At 43.0% G+C, this 25897-nt stretch overlaps 2 protein-coding genes across 5 annotated transcripts in view; both read left to right on the top strand.

The window, feature by feature from the left end:
* LOC122561962 (WW domain-binding protein 2-like) overlaps positions 1–23583 on the top strand; it is a 34390-nt gene extending 10807 nt beyond the window's left edge. Inside the window, exons 3-8 of one of the 4 annotated variants that reach the window (XM_088000400.1) lie at positions 394–532; positions 8988–9080; positions 10221–10361; positions 13173–13262; positions 15536–15606; positions 18789–23583. In XM_088000400.1, coding sequence (XP_087856526.1) covers positions 394–532; positions 8988–9080; positions 10221–10361; positions 13173–13262; positions 15536–15606; positions 18789–18938 — 684 coding nt within the window. In that variant the 3' untranslated portion in view covers positions 18939–23583. Of the gene's footprint in view, positions 1–393; positions 533–8987; positions 9081–10220; positions 10413–13172; positions 13293–15535; positions 15607–18788 lie in introns of all 4 variants that reach the window. The other 3 variants (XM_088000399.1, XM_088000398.1, XM_088000397.1) reach the window with 3 other exon arrangements.
* unc13d (unc-13 homolog D (C. elegans)) overlaps positions 18820–25897 on the top strand; it is a 198255-nt gene continuing 191177 nt past the window's right edge. Inside the window, exon 1 of the mRNA XM_088000394.1 lies at positions 18820–18941. The gene's annotated coding sequence lies outside the window, so the exon portion shown is untranslated. The remainder of the gene's footprint in view (positions 18942–25897) is intronic.

Below are 25897 nucleotides of genomic sequence, written 5' to 3'. Positions count from 1 at the left end.
TTGACAAAAAGCCAGTCCATTTAGTCACATATCACTGACCGTCACCACCTATCAATGTACAACTTAAAATAGAAAATGTACTTTATGTATCAGGATTTAGAGCCTGCCTAGATTTAATGACATCCAAGTCTTTTGGTTTGAAACTGGACCCAAATCAGCACAAAATGCTATATTTAGTGACATACCTCTGCCCACCAATACTGTACTCATGTTATGTGACCGAGCCTGTATTCACTAGTTGCTACTCCATTGCTTGTGTGATCACCAGTCAGGGTGAACATATCATCATGTATCTGTGCCCTCAGCAATGTCAGAGCTGTACAGCTTCACTTGGATTAAATTTTGTTTTTCATACCCTATGCTGCACTGCTTCCCTGTTTCTGTGCTTTCCAGGTTGTATTTGTGGCAAAAGATAGCAGAGATGCACTGAAATCCTTCACAATGCCATTTTACCTGATGAAAGGCTGTGAGATCAAACAGCCAGTGCTTGGGCCAAATTACATCAAAGGAACTATCAAAGCTGAGCCAAATGGTACGTGGGAGAAAGAATATTTTAGCAGTGGTCCTGTGTAAATATTATGAGAAACTTCTGAAATAGTCCATCTTCTTTTATTTGCTTCAGTTAGAGGTAGGAGTGAATGATGAGATTCAGGACTGTTATTACATTGAACTGTCACCAAATCCAGCTCACTGCCATCTCATTGAATTCTGCACATTAGCACAGTGGTCTTGCTAGATTTGGAGCAACATGCTGTATTCTTTCTAGGACTAGCAGTGCTCTACTTGCCCGACATCTTGCATTGCCTTACTGTGTGGAGAGTAGTAAGTTAATACTGCTTCTCACTGATTCTTGCATTGGGTTAGAATGTTTCCACTGAGTGGACATAATTGTATCTCCTCCAAGACCAGATAATAGAAAACAGGCTGACAACATAAAGGCAATGGATGGTTCAGTAGAGTTGGAGAGGGAGCGCTGGATATCATTTAACATTGACTATCACTGAGAAACGACATTTTGTTGAAGCTTTTCATCTTGCACTCATCAAGACAATTTACAAGAATACCACTAATGGGAAACCAATTTACTACATGAGAAGAAACTGCTGATTGGTTGGTAAGTAGGCTCTAATTGGTAGTGGTGTTACCATGGAGAATGCACCAGTTAGATGATAACTAACAGTTAACTGCTAGGCTTTGCTTAAAGTTTAACCCAAATAGGTTAACTTTAATTTGTCAAGGCATTGCCTTGAGAAGTGAACCAATGAATAGTTGTCACTTATTTTAAGTTGAAACAGGCGTGGTGTGTACATTGTTTTTTCTGTCTGAAAAGAATAAGTCCCAAGTATTAGTATATGTAGCTTCCATTACAGTCAACTATGCAGTTAATCGATTTTCTGATACAATACTGCATATTGTGCAAACTTGTGAACGTTGCCATGGCTGTCACTTTGATCCCTAAAATGTTCCCAATTTACCTCCAATTACCCTGGAAGAGTAATGACACAAAAATTGAGCAGCAGGTGAAACTGTTTTCTGCTGCTACACAGTAGAACGAATGGTGTTCACCACTATCTGGATGCTGGTAAAACATGCATAGAGTCTAACATTCGATGTAATTTTATGATCAGTTAATATTTGCTCAATAATCCTGAGTGTGCAGATAACTGTGCTTTAAAAAAAAAGTTTAGTATTGTCAGTCTGGCTGAAGTTGAATGGAATTGAATTTGTCATGTGTACTGAGGCACAGTGAAAAGCTTTGTCTTGCGAGCACTTCAGGCAGATCCACACAGTTCAGTAGCATAGCTAAGTAAATAATAGGTAAACAGCAGCAAAAACAAAAACACAGGTACAGGCGAACATTAAGACTTTGAGTCCGTTCAGTGTTCTAACAACAGTAGGGCAGAAACTGTTGCGAAACAGGCTGGTGTGTGTTCAGGCTTCTGTACCTTCTCCCCGATGGTAGAGGTTGTAGAAAAACATTGCCAGGGTGGGATGGATCTTTGAGAATGCTGGTGGCCTTTCCTTGACAGTGGGCCTGGTAGATGGATTCTATAGATGGGAGGTTGACCTTTGTGATTGTCCAGGCCGAGTTCACCACTCTCTGTAACCGTCTCCGATCTTGAATGGTACAGTTGCCATACCAAGTAGTGATCCATCCAGAAAGAATGCTCCCGATGGTGCACCTATAAAATTTGGCAAGGGTATTCACAGTCATGCCAAATTTCCTCAGCTGCCTGAGGAAGAAGAGATGTTGGGCTTTTGTAACCAGTGTGCCCATATGAAGAGTCCAAGAAAGCTTGTTGTGGATGACCACTCCCAGCAGCTTGACACTCTCCACTCGTTCCACCTCTGTGCTGTTAATGTGTAGGGGGTCACGAGTAACATCCTGCCGAAAGTCAATGAGTTCCTTGGTTTTGCTGGCATTGAGAGCTAGGTTGTTCTTGGTGCACTATTTTTCTAGGGCTTCCACCTCCCGTCTGTAGTCTGTTTCGTCACCATCTGAGATTTAACTGACTATGGTGTCAGCAGCGAACTTGTAAATGGCATTAGTTTGGTATTTGGTGACACAGTCATGGGTATACAGCAAGTAGAGTAGGGGGCTGCGTATGCACCCTGGGGGGGGGGGGCTCCTGTGTTGAGTGTTAGAGAGGATGAATATTGTTCCCAGTCTTCACTGATAGTTTCCTGACCCACAGGCCACAGAGGATCCAGTTGCAAAAATGGGACTTAGTCTGAGATCACTAAGTTTAGTAATCAGTCTCGAGGGTATAATAATGTTGAAGGCTGAACTGTAGTCAATGAGTAGGATTCTTACGTAGCTGTTCTTGGTGTCAAGCTGCTTTAGGGAGGAGTGAAGGGCAAGTGATTTGGCATCTGACGTGGATCTGTTGGTCTTATAAGCAAATTGGAGTGGGTTAAGAGTAGTGGGGAGGCTGGAGTTGATTAATGCCAGCCTTTCCAACCATTTCATGCCCACCAATGTTAGGACCACTGGGCGGTAGTCATTGAGACATGCTGCATGAGCCGCCTTAGGCACAGGGATGATGTTGGCCCTCTTGAAACAGGCAGGGGCAGGGCCTGCTGCAGGGAGAGGTTGAAGGTGTCTGAGAAGACCTCTGCCAGTTGTTCTGCACATGCTCTGAGTGCACAGCTTGATTTGACAGGACTTGTCAGAATAGGTGTTACCTCGCCACTGAAGTTCTGCTCAAAGCGAATGTTCTGCTCAAAATGAAGGCATTGAGACTATCTGCGAGGGATATGTCATCGTCTGCTATCTTGCACTGTCTCTTTTTAGAACCTGTGATGTCATTCAGTCCTTGCCATAGTCACTGGGTGTCTGTCTGGGTCTCTAGATTGGATCGGTATTGATCCTTAGCTGTCTTAATGGCTCTGTGAAGGTCATACTTAGATTCCTCATATTTGAGTAGGTATCCTGATCTGAAAGCCTCACGCCTGGTTTTTAGCAGGTTCTGTATAGACCACTCCCTCCGCGACTCCCTTGTCAGATCCACACCCCCCACCGACCCAACCTCCACTCCCGGCACCTTCCCTTGCAACCGCAGGAGGTGCAACACTTGCGCCCACACCTCCCCCCTCACTTCTCTCCAAGGCCCCAGAGGAAACTTCCATATCCGCCACAGATTCACCTGCACCTCCACCCACATCATCTACTGCATCCGCTGCAGCCGGTGTGGCCTCCTCTATATTGGGGAAACAGGCCGCCTACTTGCGGAGCGATTCAGAGAGCACCTCTGGGCCACCCGGACGAACCAACCCAACCAACCTGTAGCACAGCATTTCAACTCCCCCTCCCACTCCACCGAGGATATGCAGGTCATTGGACTCATCCACCGCCAAACCACAACAACCCGACGGTCGGAGGAGGAGCGTCTTATCTTCCGACTGGGAACCCTCCAACCGCAGGGGATGAACTTGGACTTCACCAGTTTCTTCATCCCCCCTCCCCCCACCTTGTCTCAGCCGGATCCCTCCAGCCCGGCACCGCCTTCCTGACCTGCAGTCTTCTTCTTGACCTCTCCGCCTCCATCCTACTCCGACCTATCACCCTCACCTTGACCTCTTTCCACCTATCACATTTCCAACGCCCCTCCTCCAAGTCCCTCCTCCCTACCTTTTATCTTCTCCTGCTGAACACTCTCTGCTCATTCCTGAAGAAGGGCCTGTGCCCGAAACGTCGAATCTCCTGTTCCCTGGATGCTGCCTGACCTGCTGTGCTGTTCCGGCAAAAAAGTTTCAACTTTGATCTCCAGCATCTGCAGACCTCACTTTCTCCTCTGTATGTGATTAAATTGATGTGGCACAATTATTTGTTTTGGAAGCTGCATATTAACACTATGACCTTTGTTCATTGTCCTGATGAATGCAAGATGAATTGCTTAGGAAAAATATCCTTTTTCCTTTTTAACAATACTCAATTCTGAGCTGTACCAAATGGTTATCAGTAACATTCATGTGGAATCTAAGCATATGTCTTTGGATGTTTCCAAGGTACAGTATGTATATAAAGAAGATGGGGATTGATATGTAATTACATTAAAGATAATATACAGGGATGGGAAGCCATTGTCGAGAGTGCCTAGATATCACCGCTGTGCTGAAGGAGAGCACTATGGAGGACTTGAACAGTGAGGCAATATGGGCAGAGCTCAGAAATAGGAAGGGTGTGGTAACAATGTTAGGGCTGTACTACAGGCCTCCCAACAGCGAGCGTGAGATAGAGGTACAAATATATAAACAGATTATGGAAAGATGTAGGAGCACAGGGTGGTGGTGTTGGGAGATTTCAATTTTCCCAACATTGACTGGGATTCACTTAGTGTTAGAGGTTTAGATGGAACAGAATCTGTAAGGAGCATCCAAGAGGCTTTTAGAGCAGTATGTAAATAGTCCAGTTCTGGAAGAAGCCACGCAGGTGGTTGAAGTTTTGGTAGGGGATAACTTTGGGAATAGTGATCACAATTCTGTATCTTTTAGAACACTCTCGTCTATGTCCAAGAGAAGTCCTAAAGGCAGAGTGCTAAATTTGGTTGGGGGTCAATTATAGCAAAATTTGGCAGGAGCTGGGGATGTGGATTGGGAGCAGCTGTTTGAAGGAAACTCTACATTTGGTATGTGGGAGGCTTTCAGAAAGGTTGATCAGAATGCAGGACAGATGTCGCTGTGAAAACGAGGGATAGAAGTGGCGAGAATAGGGAACCAGGGATGACAAGTGAAATTGAAACGAGCTAAGAGGAAAAAGGAAGCATACACAAGGTCTCGGTGACTGAAAACAGGTGAAGCTTTGGAAGAATATCAGGAACGTAGACCAATCTGAAATGAGGAATTAAGAGGGTCAAAAGGGGTCATGAAATATCTTCAAACAGGGTGAAGAAAAGTCTCAAAGCCTTTTATTCGTATATAAGGAGCAAGAGGGTAACTAAAGAAAGGGTTGGCCCACTTGAGGAAAGGGCCAAAGGAGGAAAGTTATGGGTGGAATCAGAAAATGGGTGAGATTCTTAATGAGTACTTGGTGTCAATATTAACCGAGGAGAGGAACATGACGGTTGAGGTTAGGGATAGATGTTTGATTACTGTAGTTCAAGTTGGCATAAGGAGGGAGGAAGTGTTGGGTATTCTAAAAGGTATTAAAGTGGACAAGTCCCCAGGTCCGAATGGGACCTATCCCAGGTTACTGAGGGAAGTGAGAGCAGAAATAGCTGGGGCCTTAACAGATATCTTTGCAGCATTCTTGCATGGGTGAAGTCCTGGAGGACTGGAGAATTGCTAATGTTGTCCCCTTGTTTAAGAAGGGTAACAGGGATAATCCAGGTAATTCGAGACCGGTGAGCCTGATGTCAATGGTAGGGAAGCTGCTGGAGAAGGTACTGAGGGATAGGATCTATTTACATTTGGAAGAAAAGGGGCTTATCAGTGAGTGGCAGCATGGTTCTGTGCAGGGAAGGTCATGTCTTACCAACTTAATATAATTCTTTGAGGAAGTGACAAAGTTGATTTTGGTGAGGGGACGGCTGTAGATGTCATATACACTGACTTCAGTAAGGCATTCGATAAGGTTCTCCATGGTAGGCTGATGGAGAAAGTAAAGTTGCATGGGGTCCAGAGTGTATGTGCTAGGGAATTGAGAACTGGCTGGGCAGCAGGAGATTGAAGTAGTGGAAGGGGGTTTCTCAAAATGGAGAACTGACCAGCAGTGTTCCATAGGAATCTGTGCTGGGACCTCTGTTGTTTGTGATATTCATAAATGATCTGGAGGAAGGTTTCGGTGGTCTGAAAAGCAAATTTGCAGATGGCACTAAGATTGGTGGAGTAGCAGACGTTGAAGAGGACTGTCTGAGAATGCAGCAGAATGTATAGTTGGAGAGTTGGGTGGAGAAGTGGCAGATGGAGTTCAACCTGAGCAAATGCGAGGTGTTGCATTTTGGAAGATCCAATTCAAGAGCAAACTTTACGGTAAATGAAAAGCCCTGGGGAAAATTGATGTAAAGAGACCTGGGTGTTCATTTCCACTATACCCTGAAGGTGGCAATGCAGGTTGATAGTGGTTAAGAAGGCGTACGGCATGCTTTCCTTCATCGGATGGGGTATCGTGTACTAGAGTTGGCAGGTAATGTTACAGTTGTATAGGGCTTTAATTCAGCTACATTTGGAATATTGTGTACAGTTCTGGTTGCAAAAATTATCAGAAGGATGTGGATGCTTTGGAGAGGGTCAGTGTTAAAGTACAGATTTGAGATGGCCCAGGGAATCTCTTGTGGAGTCAACCTGTAAACCTCTCTTGATTTTGTCCTGGAGATTGTACTCGTTGGTAGTCTGGAATAAAATAAAACTCTTACAGGTTAGTTTAATTTTAGTCACCCCTTTATTTACCAGTAGCATCACTGTTACAACATAATACTGACACCTATAAGCTAAACTAACTAGATTCTAATAACCCAGGAGAATAGGAAATAGCTCTTCCTTTAAGAGCCCTTGCAGGCTACTCTGCTGTACTGTCACAAACAGGCATCCTTTATACAAAATGTTTACAAAAAACACTGCATGTTCTTAATTAAACAGATAACAGTGAAAGACAATAATTCGTAAGGAAGAGAATTGACAGATCTGTGTGCGCTTGACTGATCACTCCTACAGGTCTTGAGCTATCCATCAGGTGGGAAAAACAAATCCAGCTGAGTTAGGCATCTGCTAACGAGATAAGTTCCAATAAGGAAATGAGTCTAAGTGGGAGATGTCATAAAGTAACCTTGCACAGCTCGCATGTCTGATACCATTGTTTTATGAAATGGCTTCTTAGCAAAGAGGGCAAACTTTTTTTGACCATAAAATCGAATCTCTTCAATGTTAGGTTTAGAATAATTTTAAACTAGAGTAGACCTCTGCTTTTAAGCACAGAATCACTCTGTACCTGAAGCTGAAATGTTATTGCAAGATTGTATTTAAAATGATTAATTAGTCTCGAATTAAACATGCCTTCTTTTCAAGGTTGTGATGCAAATTCAAATAAGACACAAGATCTAACTAGTTCGAATTGACAGTGGGGCAGTCTTAGTCTATAAAACAGCAAGTAACTTAAAGGTTCATCAATATTACCTTTTTTACAGAGTTTGCATTTCATAACCAGAAATGGCTACTCAAATTTATCATAAAGTCTCAAAATGCAATTAAATTCAAGTCATAGCAAGTAAGCACAAAGAGTTAGTTTTCTACTGGCTTCCGCAGTCTCAGCACTAAAATTGTCTCTGTGCATCCCCTTCTCTGGTGAGAATAGATGTCTTTCTCTTCTGTATAGCTTGGGTTCCCCCTTTTTTTTCCCATGGCCTGACCCTCTCTGCCTGTCTATTTTCTACTGTGCAGGAAATGTGTTCTATAATTTAACATTGTTTTGGCCTTAATGTTTAAGGACAAGTTTTAAGGCTATAGACTTCCTCAAGAGACTATTCACCATGTTCTTGCCTGGTATGGAGGGCACTAGCTATGAAGAGAGGTTTAGTAGATGTGGATTATTTTCATTAAAAAGACAGATGTTGAGGGGTGACCTGATTGACGTCTACAAAATCGAGAGCTATAGACAGGGTGGATAGCAAGAAGCTTTTTCCCCAGAGTAGGGGACTTGATTACTAGGGGTCAGGAGTTCAAGGTGAGAGGGAAAAATGTAAGGGAGATATGCGTGGAAAGTTCTTTACACAGAGGGTGGTGAGTGCCTGGGACATGTTGCCAGCGGAGGTGATAGAGGCTAGACAGATACATGAATGGGCAGGGAGCAAAGGGATACAAATCCTTAAATAAGTGACAGGTGTAGATAAGAGTGCAGGCTTGGAGGACCGAAGGGCCTATTCCTGTGCTGTAATGTTCTTTGTTCTTTGTCTAGATAGATTAAAATAGGAGTTTTGTGCAGTTTCAATTGGCTGCATAAGGAACGGTGGTGCAGGCTGCAAAGAGGTTGAAAGACGAAACTGGATCATGCAGAATGGATATACGATGATTGTATTGATTGTGTGACAAGCAGTAGTTAAATGGCTTCTAGAGTCCTTGACGAATACTGTGAAGCAATGGAAGGAAGTCTGATTCTAAAATAGAGTAAATACTCCATAATATCAGTCCAGATGAGACAATAGGAGTATTTGAAGCATTTACTTTAGATTAGTTAAATTCTGATATGTTAGCCTGCAGTGCTTCTGATCAGATGGTGCTGATGGAACCCAGTCATTTGGACAAGAAAGAATGTATTCAGGGTGTGGGTGACTGGGGATAAAAGATTTGGGGAGATACTGGATGGCAGTGGGACAGGATTGGCATGAGGGCTATGGTCAAATAGTCCTTGAAGTAATGTCAGTTTTGATTGCTAAATTTATTTTATTTCTGGGTTGGATGAAAGCAAAAGTTTGTGCATTAGTTTTGAGGAATCGGAGAAGCTTTTAAGAATATCTGTTTTTCCCTTGCATTCTAATCATCATTTTATTCCACAGGAGGATGGGAAGGTTCTGCAACATTTAAGCTTTCCTTCACCAGTGGAGGTGCCATTGAATTTGGACAGTTGATGTTACGTACAGCATCACAGGGTAGGGTTTCATTCGCTTGCTCTGTGGGTCTCGGTTCAGTCTTTCCTGACTCCCACAGTACCGGTCCCACTTGCTTTCCTTTTATAATTTGTCCACGTTCCTTTCTCCAAGCAAATGACTGAGATTCTGGTCCCAGTTGTGAGAGTAGTCAGTCCAGGTGTCTGAGACAAATTAGTGGGACAGGCCATAGAGATAATCCAGACTGACAGTTTAGAGTGGAAGAGATGCTGTCTTTCAGATGAGACATTAAATAGATGTCCTGTCTTCTGTCCTTTGTGGCTGTAAAGGGATGTTATGGCACTATTTCTAAGCAGAGCAGGGTTAATATTTTTGGCTCCTCAGCAATCTTTGTCGCTTAACCATCATCACTAAAAGGGATCATCAAATTATTTATCATTTTGCAGTGGACTTCATTGTAGATTGGCTACAATGTTTCCTACTTTATTACTGATTACTGGTCATTGATTGAAGTACATTGAGATATTCCTGGGATTTTGAGCATTACTGTACAAATGCATCCTTGCTCATCTTAAGAGCATTATCCTGTGGAATTATTTGGTTAATGGTACTTGGGCTTCAAAGTCAGTGATTTTTATACTTTTTGGCTTATGGTTACTGATGAACCTGGAACCCTTGTACTATCTAGTCTCTCTTTCCCCCCCCTCCCCCCATTACTGTTCATATGTTGATGAGGCAAGAATCTTTGGATGATATGGTCAGATTTAGCCTACTAAGTTATTGGTCTCAGAATGACTGCATGTCTGGCATCAATGATGTGACCCAATTTCCTTTTGGCATTCGATCATTTCTACTGTTGCCTAATCAAAATGAAATATGCAGTTGTTTTCTAATTCAATGCAGGTACAGGCTGTCATTGTAGATACTGTGTATAATAATGGTGTAGACAAGTGTGTCACTGTATAATACTGCGGTACTGGTGGGACAGATCTGTTGCTTTTAAACATTTGAGTGAGTGAGAAGATTAATGGGCGATGTGACATTGGTGAAGGTAGCTAAGGGGTCTGGACAGGTTCTTTGTTATAAAAGGTTTGTTAATGCAGTCGCCAACATTAGGTTTAGAATCAACTTTGAATCTAATCGAGGTCTCATTTACTAAGCACTCAATCTCTTCTTCTTCAGCCTCTAGGGGTGAAGTCCCAGCTGGAGGATTTGGCTACACGTACATGCTAAACAGTGCATGTGGAAATACAGTACCTGTGGGAGTCGCAGCATACAACGTACCAACATCTGCAACCTTTGCCTACCCTCCCCCACTTCCAGGTGATTCACCTTTACATGTTGGGAAGATCACAGATTATCTACTTGTTACTGGTAATGGTAGACATTGCTTACTCTGTTAGTGTCTCCCACTGAGAGTCATAGAGGTGTACAGCACAGAAACAGATCCTTTGGTCCAACCTGTTCATGCCGACCAGATATCCCACCCAATCTAGTCCCACCTGCCAGCACCCGGCCCATATCCCTTCAAACCCTTCCTATTCATGTACCCATCCAGATGCACTTTAAATGTTGCAATTGTACCAGCCTGCACCACTTCCTCTGGCAGCCCATTCCCCACATGTACCACTCTCTGCGTGAAAAAGTAGCCCCTTAGGTCTCTTTTATATCTTTCCCCTCTCACCCTAAACCTATGTCCTCTAGTTCTGGACTCCCCCACCCAAGGGAAAAGACTTTGTCTATTTATCCTATCCACATCTCTCATGATTTTATAAACCTCTAAGGTCACCCCTCAAACTCAGGCTCCAGGGAAAACAGCCCCAGCCTGTTCAGCCTCTCCCTATATCTCAAATCCTTGTAGCATCCTTGTAATCTTTTGTGAACCCTTTCAAGTTTCACAATCGGAATTGCATGCAATATTCCAAAAATGGCCTAACTAATGTCCTGTACAGCTGCAACATGGCCTCCCAACTCCTGTACTCAATACTCTGACCAATAAAGGAAAACATACCAAATGCAGCCTTCACTAGCCTATCTACCTGCGATTCTACTTTCAAGGAGCTATGAACCTGCACTCCAAGGTCTCTTTATTCAGCAACAGTCCCCAGGACCTTACCATTAAGTGTATAAATCCTAAGATTTGCTTTCCCAAAATGCAGCACCTCACATTTATCTAAATTACACTCCCCTAAGGGCGGCACGGTGGCACAGAAGTTAGCACTGCTTCCTCACAATGCCAGAGACCCGGGTTCAATTCCCGCCTCCGGTGACTGTGCAAACTCCACACAGTCATTCTCCCCAAGTCTGCGTGGGTTTCCTCCAGGTGCTCTGGTTTCCTCCCACAGTCCAAAAATGTGCAGGTTAGGCGAATTGGCCATGCTAAATTGCCCATAGTGTTAGGTGAAGGGGTAAATTTAGGGGAATGGGTCTGGGTGGGTTGTGGACTTGTTGGGCCGAAGGGCATGTTTCCACACTGTAAGTAATCTAATCTAATCTAATTTGCCACTTCTCAGCCCATTGGCCCATCTGATCAAGATCCCGTTGTAGTCAGAGGTAACCTTCACTGTCCACTGCACCTCCAATTTTGGTGTCATCTGCAAACTTGCTAACTATACTGTTATGCTCACATCCAAATCACTTACATAAATGACAAAGTAGTGGACTCTGCACCGATCCTTGTGGTTGTGTTTCCTTCCTTCTAGTTGGCATTTAAAAAAAAAATACAAAAGCAGCTCGGTAATGGAAGAAATGAAACAGTTTACATTTCAATACAGTATAAATGACCAGTCTAGCTGCAGTATATTTTGATACAATTTATCTTTCAAGCTTTTCAAATACTATGGACGCCAACCATGTGTGCTTTTTATACGAGGCAGCAAAATATGTCACACTTGGAATATTGTGTACAGTTTGTGTCGCCCTGTTATAAGAAAGAAATAGTAAAATTGGAAAGAGTGCAAAGACTATTTTAGAGGATATTGCCATGACTAGTAGGCCTAAATTATTGGGAGAGGTTGGCCAGGAATGCATATAGTCTTTTTCCCAGGGATGGGGAATTGAAAATTAGAGGGCGTGTAAGGTGAGAGAGGAAAGATTTAAGAAAGACCTGAGAGGCAACATCTTCTTGCAGAGAGTGATGCATATGTGGAATGGGCTGGCAGAGAAAGAGGTTGAGGCAGGTACAATAGCAACAGTTTAAACATTTTGGATGAGGTACATGGATGGGGGAAGGGCTTAAAACAATATGGATCAAATGCAGACAATTGGAACTAGCTGAGTGGCCACGATGGTCAGTATGGACCAGTTTGGGTTGGTAATCCATGCTATATTACTCTGACTCTCTATCTGTTAAGACCTTGTCTTTTCTGTACCTGAGTCATCTTAAAAACAAGCTGTTCACATGAATGCTTCTAGTTGTTTTATGCAGTAAATATGACCTCCCACAAAAGTTCATTATCAACTTTATTCTTCAACTCCCTTTGAGGAGCTTGTTTTTGAAAAGCTTAGCTTTCTAAATGTCTCATGTATTGTACTAGTAATTGTTCCCTCTACCACCTCCAATATAATACCAGTACATATGGTGTTTGTGTGGTCAAATATCAAAGTGAAAATTAGGCACCAGTGGCTCTTTTTTTTTGTTTTCCCCCAATTGCACCCCTCTTCCTTATTCTCAAAGTTTAACAGGAACTGGATTTTCCCCTGAAGTAGTCATTCTTCAAAATGCTTAATTAACAGTCCAAAGATGTACAGGTTCGGTGAATTGGCCATGCTAAATTGCCCGTAGTGTTCAGGGATGTATAGGTTGGGTGCATTAATCCGGAGAACTGTACAGTAATAGGGTAGGAGAATTAGTCTGGGTTGGATACTCTTTGGAGGGTCAGTGTGGACTTGTTGGGCCAAAATGGTCTGTTTCTACACTATAGGGATTCTATGATATCACAGCTAATCCTGATCTTGTCCTCATTCAATTTGTGTGTGTGTGTGTGTGTGTCTGACAAGATTCGGTAGTCAGGCAAAACCACTGGGGCACTGAGACCAATTCTTTGTTTCTATTCCAGCTGTGATCAAGGATCAGTACTGAAGTTTGCATATATCTTTTGTCAAATTATTTACCTACTGCTATTATTCTTGTAGCTGGATTTTACCCTGGACCACCTCCCACAGAGGGTACAATGAACTACATGGCTCCTCCCCCTTACCCGGGGCCCATGACTCTTCCAGGAGGTAATGCGTTACTGTCTCAGACACAGGATTGTAAGTAAGCCCCTCTGCAGCTAATCACACTTAACATGAATTTTCTGCTTTGAACTTTGAAAGTATCACTGAGGACTGACTAACCATGCCCTGTTGTCCAGCATTCCTATCATAGGCCTTCAGCTGGATGGAGGATGCCAAACATATTTTTTAAACCTCTCCTTGGATATGAGCTGAAGTCCAAATTAGATTAGATTAGATTCCCTATAGTGTGGAAACTGGCCCTTTGGCCCAACCAGTCCATACCGACCCTCTGAAGTGTAACCCACCCAGACCCATTTCCCTCTGACTAATTGACCTAACACGATGGGCACTTTAGCATGGCCAATTCACCTGACCTGCACGTCTTTGGACTGTGGGAGGAAACTGGAGCACCCGGAGGAAACCCACGCAGACATGGGGAGAATGTGCAAACTCCACACAGACAGACAGTCACCTGAGGCTAGAATCAAACCTTGGGACCATTGTGCTGTGAGGCAGCAGTGCTAACCACTGAGCCACCGTGTCGTCCTTGTCAATTATTGGAGGTGTCCTCACTAGTGGAAGTGTCCTCTCTTGGATGATACATTAAACCGGATGTGAAAGATTCCAAGGAATTGTTTGAGTAGCTGGAGAGTTACTCAATACTTACTACTCCACTGACAGCACTAAAACAGATTCTGATTTTGGAGACAATAAGGACTCCAGGTGCTGGAAGTCAGAGTCAATAGATGTGAAGTTGGAAGTCCTGACAAAGGGTTTCTGCCCAACAGATTCTGGGTGTTGTCTTGTTAATATTGTGCGACCTTGCTCTGTGTGAATTGAATGCAATGTGCTAGTCCATCTAACCTTACTGTTTCACTGATTTTGTTTTAATGTCTTTAATTTACTGTTGCAGATATCTGGTGATTCTCTTCCCTAATCAGACTGTTCTAACTCATTTCTAAAAGTTAAGCAAGACTAAGTAAAGCATGTAATCTCATGCAGCTATGTAACTTCACACATTAAACCCTTCATTAAATGACTCATAATACAGATTGCATTTCATAGTGCCTTTAATAGGCAAAAGGTTAAAAGGGATTTTAGGAAAAACATTTTCACCCAGCAGGTGATGGGGTCTGGATTTCCCTGTTTGGGAGGGTAGGGGAAGCAGAAAACCTCAGCCTTTTTTTCAAGAAAAGGTACTTGGGTGAGCACTTGAAGTTATATAACATCCATGACTATAGGCCTCATGCTGGAAAATGGGAGTAGTGTAATATGTTTTTGGCAGTATTGACTTGATAGACTAAAGGCCTCTTGGTACTGTATGATTCTACCTTGAGTCAGTGAAGCACTTTTTCCAAGTAATGTAGGAAATGCTGCAACCAATTTTTAGAAAACCAATACAGTCAGGTGATATAAATTTGTCTTAATGATGTTGGTTGAGGGATAGATATTGGCTTAGGATGTTTCAAAGCTCCTCATTCTTCTTTGCAATAATGCTATGGGATCATTTACATCCTGCCCAGGCATTACTTCTGCTGAGTCTCTCCCAAAAGACCGCACCTCCAATAGTGCAGCACTCATTTAATACTGCACTATAGAGCATTCTCCATATGTTCAGGGCTCTGGAGTGGAACTTGAACTTGCGATTTTCTGACCCGTAGAAGTGTGTGTGATACCCACTTAGCAAGATGACACCTCCTGAACAAAGTAGGAAACCTCTGGTTTGGTGAGCTAGGTGATCTCAACTGGGCATCACAGCCAGCACAATCTGTTAGAAGGAAGGAATACTAGGCAGCTATTCTCTGTGACTTGACAGTCCTCTTGGCTGGGATGTGTGCTATCTGGGTGAGAGCAGAAGTTCTAGCTAGTTGAAACTTTATTGCTGGAACAGCACAGCAGGTCAGGCAGCATCCAGGGAACAGGAGATTCGACGTTTCGGGCACAGGCCCTTCTTCAGAAGTTCTAGCTAACACTGGTATCCCATTCTGACAGAACCTTGAGAGAGAGAGAAGACTGACCAACCAACTGACTGACCTTCCATTACACCTGGTGGCAATGGGTAAGAGTAGCAGTTTCCTAGTCGGCCATCCTGAAGAAAGCAATGGCAATATATTTTTTTTCCCATCAGTGCACCAATTCATTGGATGTCCATGACTGCCCACACCACTTAGGACATGGAAGATGGAGCGGACATTTGGTCGGGGTGCAATATTTTGTCACATTGCATTGGAGGTTTGTACCATTGGTACATGTGTAGTAAAATACTTCTTTCTATGCAGGTGAAGCAAGGCCTGCAGAACAGGCTGAAAATACTCAGAGCAGTCAGTCAGTCCCTCTCAGTGTGCCCATGGTAAGGACAAGGAAGAAAAAATGTATTTTTTTTTTAATTTAGGATGTTGCTAATCTATCTTTACTGCCCAGAATCTGTTGGAATGTTGGGGAAATAATAATAGTTAAGTGTGTCCAATACATATAGAGCATGGGGTTAGATGCAGAGTAAAGCTCTCTCCACATTTTCCCCATCAAACAATCCCAGGATAATCAGAACAACGAATCAGAAACAATATCAGCATTTATACAACACCTTCACTTAAATATGCATTCCAAAGCACTTTAGAATATTAGAAACAAAATTAATGTTGAACCACAAAGAAATGTAAGATCAGGTGACCAATAAGTGGAAAGTTTGGGAAGGAAAGCTGAAGGGGTTATTTAAAATTAGAGTGCTTGAGAACCAGAGTTGAAGCAGTGCATCATCTCTGAAAGTTGTATAAGAGAGGCCATGATAAGATTTGAAATGAAGGATGAAAATTTTAAAATTGAAGCATTGCAGGCGAGGAGCTAGTGTAGGTTACCATGCATGGAATTTAGTGAGTAAGGATACAGGCAATAGGGTTGGAGTGGAATGGAGACTTGTAGAAGGTGGAAGTTGGGAGGTTGGCTAAGAATACAATGGAATAGCTGAATCTGGAGGTGGTAAAAATGAGGATTTAAGCAGGAAACTTGCTGAGTTGGAGCTGTGACAGGCATACTATGAATGGGTGGTTTTTGGGTAGATATGCATTGAGCACTCATCTTGGCTGAACTAAAAATTCCTTTTACATTTTTGCATTAACCAGTTCAAAAAGACAGAAGGCCATTCAACAACTGCTGCGTTGCAATTCCATTTGATCACGAGTGCAGTGTAGATTATTTAACCACCTTGGTTATGTGACACTTTATTTGTTGTCAGACATATTTATTAATCTTCATTTTGAAATCATCAATTTGTATCCCCTAAATCCCACTCATCCAGTTTCTAGGTGAGACTGTTCCAGATTTCTACTACTCAGTTTAAAAAGTGATTCTACACATTGCCCCAATACAGCTTTGCTCCAATTGTAATATATGGCCATCAGTGAAGAAAAGCAGATTTGCATTTCTACTGTGCTTTCATGATCTCAGGCATGTCCCATATGCTTCACATTCAGTGACGTCCTTTTGAAGTGTAATCTCTCAGCAAAGCTGGCAGTACATTTCTGCACAGCAAAATCCCATAAATATTATCAGTAACTGGATAATCCGTTCCTGACTTTTGGTTAACAGATGTAGGAGGAAATCCCCACTCTTATTAAAATGTTGTAGGATCTTTTATGTACACCTGTGACAGCAGAGAGGATCACAGTTTAATATCTCATCCTAGCTAAGGCAGACCATCAATATTGCACTAGTGTCTTCTGTTTCAGTTATGGCCTCCAGTGTCTAGCATGGGTCTTGATTCCAAGGCTTGGGATTTAGAAATGACTGCTGCAGCTGAGTCAATGCTGAGACCAGTTTATTTAAGGCAATGAGATTTTCCTTTGGTTGCTCTCAGTACATGAACATTTTTCTTGTGTAATTCCTGGTAAGGCCAGTATTTGTTCATTCCTAATTGCCTTTGAACTGGAGGTGAGTTGTTATCTTGGACCTCTGCAGTTTTTCTGAAGGTACAGCTGTAGTGCTGCTGGGATGGGTGTTCTGGAATATCTACCTACAACAGTGAAGGAACAGCATTGTAGTCAGTATATTGTGTGGCTTGGAGTGAAACCTCTCAGATGGTGTGCTCCTGTATCTGATGCCATCTTACCCTATAATGCCAGTCTCTTGAGAATGTGGTCTTGAACCTCCATTTCAGTGTTTGCAGTATAAAGGCACACCCACAGTGTTCACTAAGGAGTTGTACGGTATCAATCCAGCAAGGATGAAGGAACAGTAATCAGAGCCTGGATCTTCATCTTCAAGGCTGCTGTAATGGGATTAGGGAAAGTTCACAGCTTCCTTGCCTTGGGTAAGTCTGCTGTCAGACACAGCCTTTGCTGGTTTGGTCTGCAGGCTGCCCAGCCAACTTGGGAAAGAGATCAGCGGTAGCTACAAGGAATGCTTGGTGCCTGGTAGGGAGTGAATAAAAATATCTGCCTCAGAGCTTTAAAGCTTTATTCCATTTGGAATGGAAGCAGTAAACCCATGCCCCCACCCCCCCAACATTCCTTTGCCATGTCAATGCCTATTCACCCATTACATACCGTGTAGAACCAATTCATCCTACACATAATAGGATAATTTCAAAGCTTTCAAAAAATGCAACTGGTTCATACTTTTGACTATGTTCAAGTCTTTTATAACAACAGGGTAATAACTCATTTACATCCTTTTTAAATCCTCAATAGTAGAAACTGTAAGCACTTGATATCTCTACCTCTTAATCTTATGTGAGTGAACATTGCAGTTGACATCAGAGATCAGAGACTGAACTATCTATCAATGTCTTCCCTGGACCCTAGGTATTTTTACATGCTAATGTAAATTCTGTGAGCCATCCATCTTGGCAATTTCAGTGTGGTTTGCCATTCCCTTCAACTCCAGATCAGGGCAAGGTGGGAGGTTACCTCAAATCTACCTCAACGAGAATGGAAATCAAACCTGCACTGTTGGTTCGGAATAACATTGATAGCTGGTGAAAGAAAACCTGAAGACCTCTGATTCCACTGCATAGCCAGTGAGAAAGCCACAACGGTGATCCTTTGATCAGCTGTGGAAGGCTGAGTGATTTCAAAGGTTTCTGACCCTGAATTTTGAGGATTGTTGTGGAGTTCCGTTGGCCATGGAACATTTGGCCAACAGGGAAACCTAAAGTTGCATTTCTTTTTTCAGGACCATCTGCTTGGAGTTCTTTTTGACCTACTTTAATTCTCCCAGTAAGTCCACCCTAGGGGTAAATCTTCACTGTTACCCTACTGCAAGCTCTGACCCAGTCATGCTATCCTGTGGTGACACCCCTACCTGATGGAAAGAGCAGGTTAAGATTAGGTGAGAGTTGCTAAGTGACTGACCTTGCTTTAACTGCTGCTCCACCCTGTTATAACCTATCATTACACCAACCTGAAGGATAGGGGTGCATGATCGGGAATTTATAATTAGACCCAGGTCTCCTATATTATCTGCTACTTCATTTTTGAAACTGTTTCTGTAAATATTTGATGTTGCTGATTTCCCATTCTCTGTCCTTCCAAACAGGAGCAGCCCCCTCCTTACACTCCGCGTGATGAGAGCCAAGGGCAGCAGAGTGACCAGCTTGGGAACACAATCCCCCAGCCCCTTGGTGGTTGGAGCCAGCAGCCACAGCATGCATCACCCTTCTACACTGCTCCTGCCTCCTCTCAATAACTGGTGAATTGAAGACCTGTTTTCCTGCTGTAGAAAGTGACACTGACTCACTGCAGCTCAACTTTGTCATTTGGCTGTAGCACCTCTGTAGGACATCATGCATTGCATCCCCATCCTCTTTTTTTTTTTCCTTCCCCCCACCCCCCACCACTTCTTCCCTCAGGCAATGGAAGCCAAGCAAAGTGAATGGCAGCAGACAGCAAATTTACTTAAGAAACTGCAGACCATTGATTTGTTTTCCTTCAGCAAGGGTCAATATTTTGTTTTCTCTCTCCTGCTAAGTTTCATTGCTTGGATACACACATCTGAACCCATCAATATTCTTCCCTACTAAGCTCCCCATTGGAGACTATCTAAAATTTATCTCATTATCACATGTGCAGGACAGATATCACTGTCTGTTTGGATGTCAGGTTCCCTTTGTCTAAACATTAAGATATTCAGCTTTGTAATCAGATTTGAAGCACACCGATGGCTTTTTTGGATATCCGTCTCCAACTGTTCACCTTCAGGTGCAGTTTTCCTTTATTTTACCAGTAACATTGCATATTTATTTAGAATGGCTTAGTGACTCTGGTGAGATAATAAGCAAATGAATGCTGTCATTCAGCTCTTGTACTTTTGTGTTATGGACCAGGCCAGACCCCCTCCAAAATATTTCAAGAAAGTAGCCCAGACCCTAGCTTTGCCAGTTGTTTTAAGCAGGTGTATAGTGAATATTTCAGGAGTGATGCAGCTGGCCCAACCACTTAGTTTTTAAACAACACAGAATTTATTTGCAAGGTTACCAAATGAAACACAAACAAAAGAAAACAGAATGCAGAATAGCCTGACCTGTCCGAAAACCCAACGGATTATCTCAACTTAATGATACTGTTCCAAATACTTGCAACAATCCCTATATATAACCACCCCTTGGCACAAAAGGCAAAATCAAACATAGGATCTTGCAGGAGGAATGTCAGAGAGAGGGAGGATCAGTGTGGACCTGCTTCTGAGTCCAGCAGCTTCACAACTGACTGCCTGCTAAAACCAAACCAAACCAAACCAGAGAAAAAACTGAGCTGGGAGAACTGGCCACTCTCCTTTCATTTTTTTTTTAAAAACATGAAAGCCTTTTGCCTGAGGCAGTATCTGCTAGCTATCATCAAACTGGTCCTCAAACCTAGACCTCTTGGCAACTCTGTCTTTTTGATCTCTCTCGGGGAAAAAACAAATTAAGGACACCATAACCTTGTTAAAGGAGTAGCAGCAGCATCCCATTTCTCATGGGCTATTTGTTAATTAGCATACAAATCTGCATGGGATACTTGGAATGCTCAGTAAAAGCTGGTGCAGTTATTGTTATCTCCAGGTCACTTATTTACCTGTCCACTGATGGCTTCAGCACATTATGGTGTAAGCCCAAATTTAAATATTTCTTTCATTGGATATGAGCATCACTGGCAATTTGTAACCCTATTCGAATTGACTTTTAGTGAAATGACTACTAGACTGCTTCAGAGAACCATTGAAAGTTAACCATGTTACTGAGAATCTGAAGTCACATATAGGTCAGACCGAGTAAGAGTGGCAGATTACTTACCCTTCAGCACTGTAGTGAAACAAGTCCTTATGTCAGTTGATAGTTTCTTAGTTATCATAATGGAGACTAGTTATCAATTCTAGATATTTTAAATGCAAATTCAATTACCAGCTGCCATACTTGGATTCAAATCCATGTCCCTACAGCATGCTTGTCTATAGATTACTTATCCAGTAACACTAACAAAATGTCATCATCTTCCCCTTGATACTTTCAGTACCTGAAAATTGCCATAGCAAAGACTGACTTAACATTTATATTTACATTACACAGCCAAGGAGACATTTGAAATTCTGTTACATTGTAGGAAATGGAGCAGCCAATTTGTGTACAAAAAAGACTGACCAGACAATCTGTTTTAATGAAGTTAATTGAGTTATAAATATTGGCCAGTTCACCCAGAACTCCCTGCTAATTTTTTGAATGATGCTGTGGGATCTCTTATTTCTGCCTGAGAGAGAAGTTCAGTATAACTTCTCATCCACTGTCTGATTGGGTGAAGTACGACTCATCCAGACTGTATATCAGGGCAATGGATTTGTGCCTTCTCATGGCATTATGTGCAACAGATCCTCTGCTCAACCTGGATCTACAATGACTGTTGTGGGATGCTCAGTATCTGTACCATGTTGAGTACAAATGATGAAGCTTTTTGCTTTATCTTCCAGCTATTACTGTTGGAATGGTGTGTAGATACAGGAAAAAATGACAGTCTGCTCTGTTTTAAGAAGACATTGATTGCAAAGAAAGGGCCAATATGGTAAACATGTTCTCAGCATCACTTAAGCCTGTATTGGAATCGTTGGTATCACATTAAAGGAAGAATATTAAAGCCATGAAGCGTGACCAGGGATGGTTCACAAGGCTTGAAAGCAAGGGTTTCCTTCAGAAGGAAGTCTTCAATGTGATAGGGCATTTATCAATTCAACAGAAAAGATCATAATTGTGAGAGAATTTATTGCACTGACATTAGGAACATCAGTCTTCATAGGGAGACTGAAGAAACTGAAGTTATTCTTCGAGTGGGAAAGGCTAAGGGAGAATTTAATTGACACACTCCCAGCTACAAAGTACTTACGATGCTTTGTGGAAAAACTGTTTCCAGTAGAGTCATAGGGATGTATAGCATAGAAACGGACCCTTCGGTCAACCCGTCCATGCCGACCAGATATCCCAACCCAATCTAGTCCCACCTGCCAGCACTTGGCCCATATTCCTCCAAACCCTTCCTCTTCATATGCCCATTCAAATGCCTCTTAAATGTTGCAATTGTACTAGCCTCCACCACTTCCTCTGGCAGCTCATTCTATACACGTACCACCCTCTGCGTGAAAATGTTGCCACTTCGGTCTCTTTTATATCTTTCCCCTCTCACCCTAAACCTATGCCCTCTAGTTCTGGACTCCCTGACCCCAGGGAAAATACTTTGCCTATTTACCCTATCCATGCCCCTCATAATTTTGTAAACCTCTATAAGGTCACCCCTCAGCCTCCGATGCTCCAGGGAAAACAGTCCCAGCCTGTTCAGCCTCTCCCTATAGGTCAAATCCTCCAACCCTGGCAACATCCTTGTAAATCTTTTCTGAACCCTTTCAAGTTTCACAACATGTTTCCGATAGGAAGGAGACAAGAATTGCATGCAATATTCCAACATCATTAGTAACCAAAGAATACAGATTTGAGGCAATTTGAAAAAGAGAGGAGTGTGATTTAGATTTGTTTCTATTGTTTTGATCTGGAATATATTATCCTGAAAGGCTATTGGAAGCTGGTTCAAAAGCAACATTTGAGTGCAATGGAACAAGTACTTGATGGGGAAATTACTTGCAGAGCTAGTAATAAAGAACAGGAAGTGAGATGAATTAGATTCTTCTTTCAAAAGTATTGAGAGCTGAATGGTATCTTTCTGTGCTGTGTAATTCAATCTTAATGATTCAACCTTGGGACTCTTCCTCTTACTTGGTGCTGGTCTGTAAAAGAGTCTCCACAGTCACCCTGTAGATGGATTTTGAATTTGTTATTCATTCAAATTCTTTGTGAATGATTTTTTAATGGCTTAAATTATGGTAATACTGAGTGCACCAGAACAGTGCTGAACACCAGAACTCTGGAGATTTTAATGGTAGAGCTAGTTGTCTGTGTGAAAATGTTGCCCCTTCGGTCTCTTTTATATCTTTTAGCACTAGAACTTGTGCCAATTTTACATAAAAACATCGTGCTCAGTAAGGCCCGATTTTGAGGTCTGCCAGCCGATGATCTAAGAAACCTAAAAAGCTTCTGCTCTAGCATTGAATTGGGCCACTTTACAGACATCTCTAACAACTGTCTACAACAGGTGATAGCTACTTACTTTGGTATTGATGGGACCAAATACTTCCTTCAGGTTTCACGACATATGTCAGGCAGGAAGGAGTATATTGATTATTCAGCAATTACCAATGTATAAAGTACAGAAGGTCCTTTATGTGCAGTGTTTGAAAGAAATTAGATTTGTATGAAGTCAGGATGAGGAATGTACCCCTAGAACCACATTTGTTATAGTTGAACCCATGTGACTTGGCTTCATGCTGCTGCTTGTGCTAAGCAATCAGACAGAGCCTTTTTAATTATTCAAGCTGCCTTCAGACGTGCTATAGGTACTTCATAGCTTGCAGATTATATTAATTAGGCCCTAGGTTTCTGTGTAAAGCACAGCATGGAGTTTGATCCCATACAGTTTTAACCCATTGTGGTTCACACATGAGCATGTTCATTTCCTCTGTATTCATAGCCCTTCAAAACACTTACTAATCTACAAATATTATTAGTGACCTGTATTCCAGCTAAGGATAAGCTGGTTTAGCTGATTGACAATACTTACCACAGCATAGGGACAGATAAAATGAGGTAGTTAGAAGTCTGATCTAGCAGTTGTTACAGTCACCACCTTCATGCTCCATGCACCATGCATCCCTGCCTCTGAGGGACAGTTTCTGATATAGCAGACCAATGATTTAATGAATTGAACAGTATTTATTTATGAGAAGATATTCTAGGTCGCAATAAAATATATAAGTGCAATGGAATAGACTGAAATGCCTGTTATTTCTAATAGAGGCTGTATTGAATCTGGCTTCACAGCCTGAAGAGGGATGAACTTCACAGGCTGTCTCTCTCTCTATTGTAACTGAAGCAGATTTACAGGGGGATTAAGGTCAGTGTTCCAGCTTCAGTAAACCTATTCTCACATTATGTTTCTTCAAATCCTCAATAGAGACCACTTTGGGTAAAATGACTGTACTGTACATATTCCAATATTTCCACCTGCCCAAGACCAACAATGCTGGTGAGCCAGCGTTCTTGTTCAAGATATTATTATATGTTTATTTAGTGCACATGACTCAGACAATGTCTCTCCCCAGTTCTAAGGAAGGTTACAACATTCTATAGGTTATTGCCTTCTGAAATAATAGAGGAAATATGAGGAGGAGTAGAGTATTCAGCTCATTCAACACATTGTGATGTTGAACACCTCTTCCTCTGCCTCTAAGCTTACTTTTTTCATCAAGACTTCTGCCCACCCTCCGAGGACCCCTTCGCCCGCTTCCAACACACGTCATCTACCTGGACACCTCGTGCCGGTCTAATACCCGCCTTCGACCTCTTTATTTCCAACTGCTGCCAAGACATTGACCGACTCAACCTGTCCACTCCCCTCCCTCACTCCAACTTCTCATCCTCACAATGTGCAGCCCTCCACTTCCTCTGCTCCAACCCCAAACTCACCATCAAATCAGCAGACAAAGAAGGTGCAGTGGTAGCTTGGTGCACTGACCTCTACACCGCCGAAGCCAGGTGCTAAGTCAAAGACACCACCTCCTACCGTCCCCTCAACCATGACCTCATCCCCCCCCATCAAACCATCTCCCATATCATACACAAGGGGCTCCTCAGGGGATCTCCAACCCACAGCTTCCAACCTCATTGTTTGGGAACTCCGCATGGCCCAATTCTACTTCCTACCCAAGATCCACAAGCCTGACTACCCCAGCCAACCCATCATCTCAGCCTGCTCCTGCCCCACCGAATTCATCTCCACCTACCTCGATACTGTCCTATCTCTCTCCGCAGTCCAGGACTCCCCACATACGTTCGGGACACCAGCCACACCCTCCAAGACTTCTGTTTCCTCAACTTCACCATGGACATCCAGTTCCTCACACCTCCATCCGCCATGACCTGGGCCTCCAAGCTCTCCGTTTCTTCCTCTCCCAATGTCCTCACCAGTATCCTTCCACTGACATTCTTATTTGTTTGGCTGAACTGGTCCTCACCCTCAACAATTTCTCCTTCAAATCCTCCCACTTCCTCCAGATGAGAGGGGTATCCATGGGCACCCACATAGGCGCCAGCTATACCTTTCCCTTTGTCGGTTATGGAAAACAGACCCTCTTCCATAGTTACACCGGCACCATTCCCCACCTTTTCCTCTGCTACATTGATGACTGCATCGGCGCCACCTTGTGCTCCCATGAGGAGGTTGAACAGTTCATCAACTTCACCAACACATTCAACCCTGACCGTAAATTCATCTGGACCATCTCTGACACCTCACTACCCTTCCTGGACCCCTCCATCTCTATTAACAATGAATGACTCAATACTGATATTTCTTACAAACCCACCGACTCCCACCCTGCCTCCTGTAAAAATGCTATCCTGTGTTCCTCCACCACCGCCGCATCTGCTCCCAGGAGGACCAGTTCCACCATAGAACACACCAGCTGGCCTCCTTAATAGACTGCCATTCCTCCTCCCATGTGGTTGAAGATGCCCTCCAACGTATCTTATCTTCGTCCCGCACCTCCGCCCTTGAAACCCGCACCTCCAACTGCAACAAGGACAGTATCCCCTGGTCCTGGCCTTCCACCCCACCAACCTCCACATAAATCGCATCATCCGCCAACATTTCTGCCACCCCACCCCCCATTCAAGGCCCCAAAGACCCGCACCTGTGACCCCACCATCCCATGGCTGAACATTTCAACTCCCCCTCCCACTCTGCCGAAGACATGAAGGTCCTGGACCTCCTCCACCACCACTCCCTCACCACCTGACGCCTGGAGAAAGAACACTTCAACCCCATCAATGTGGACTTTACCAGTTTCCTCATTACACACACCCCCAGTTCCAACCTTCTAGCTCAGCACCATCCTCATGACCTGTCCCACCTGTGTATCTTCCTTCCCACCTTTTCTATTAAAACTAAAGTGAATAAGCTCACACTTCCATGTATTGTGCTCAGTCTAACACCTTGTTACCTTGACCTTTGTTACCTCATTTATCCTATGTATATCTCTGCTATTTATGACCTCCCCACAGCTTACATTTCCGT

The sequence above is a fragment of the Chiloscyllium plagiosum genome, unplaced genomic scaffold (assembly GCF_037043375.1).
Source record: "Chiloscyllium plagiosum isolate Xiang-an unplaced genomic scaffold, Cpla_swu_hap1 HiC_scaffold_25, whole genome shotgun sequence".
Taxonomy (NCBI): domain Eukaryota; kingdom Metazoa; phylum Chordata; class Chondrichthyes; order Orectolobiformes; family Hemiscylliidae; genus Chiloscyllium; species Chiloscyllium plagiosum.
This window is presented reverse-complemented; position numbering and strand designations above follow the sequence as displayed.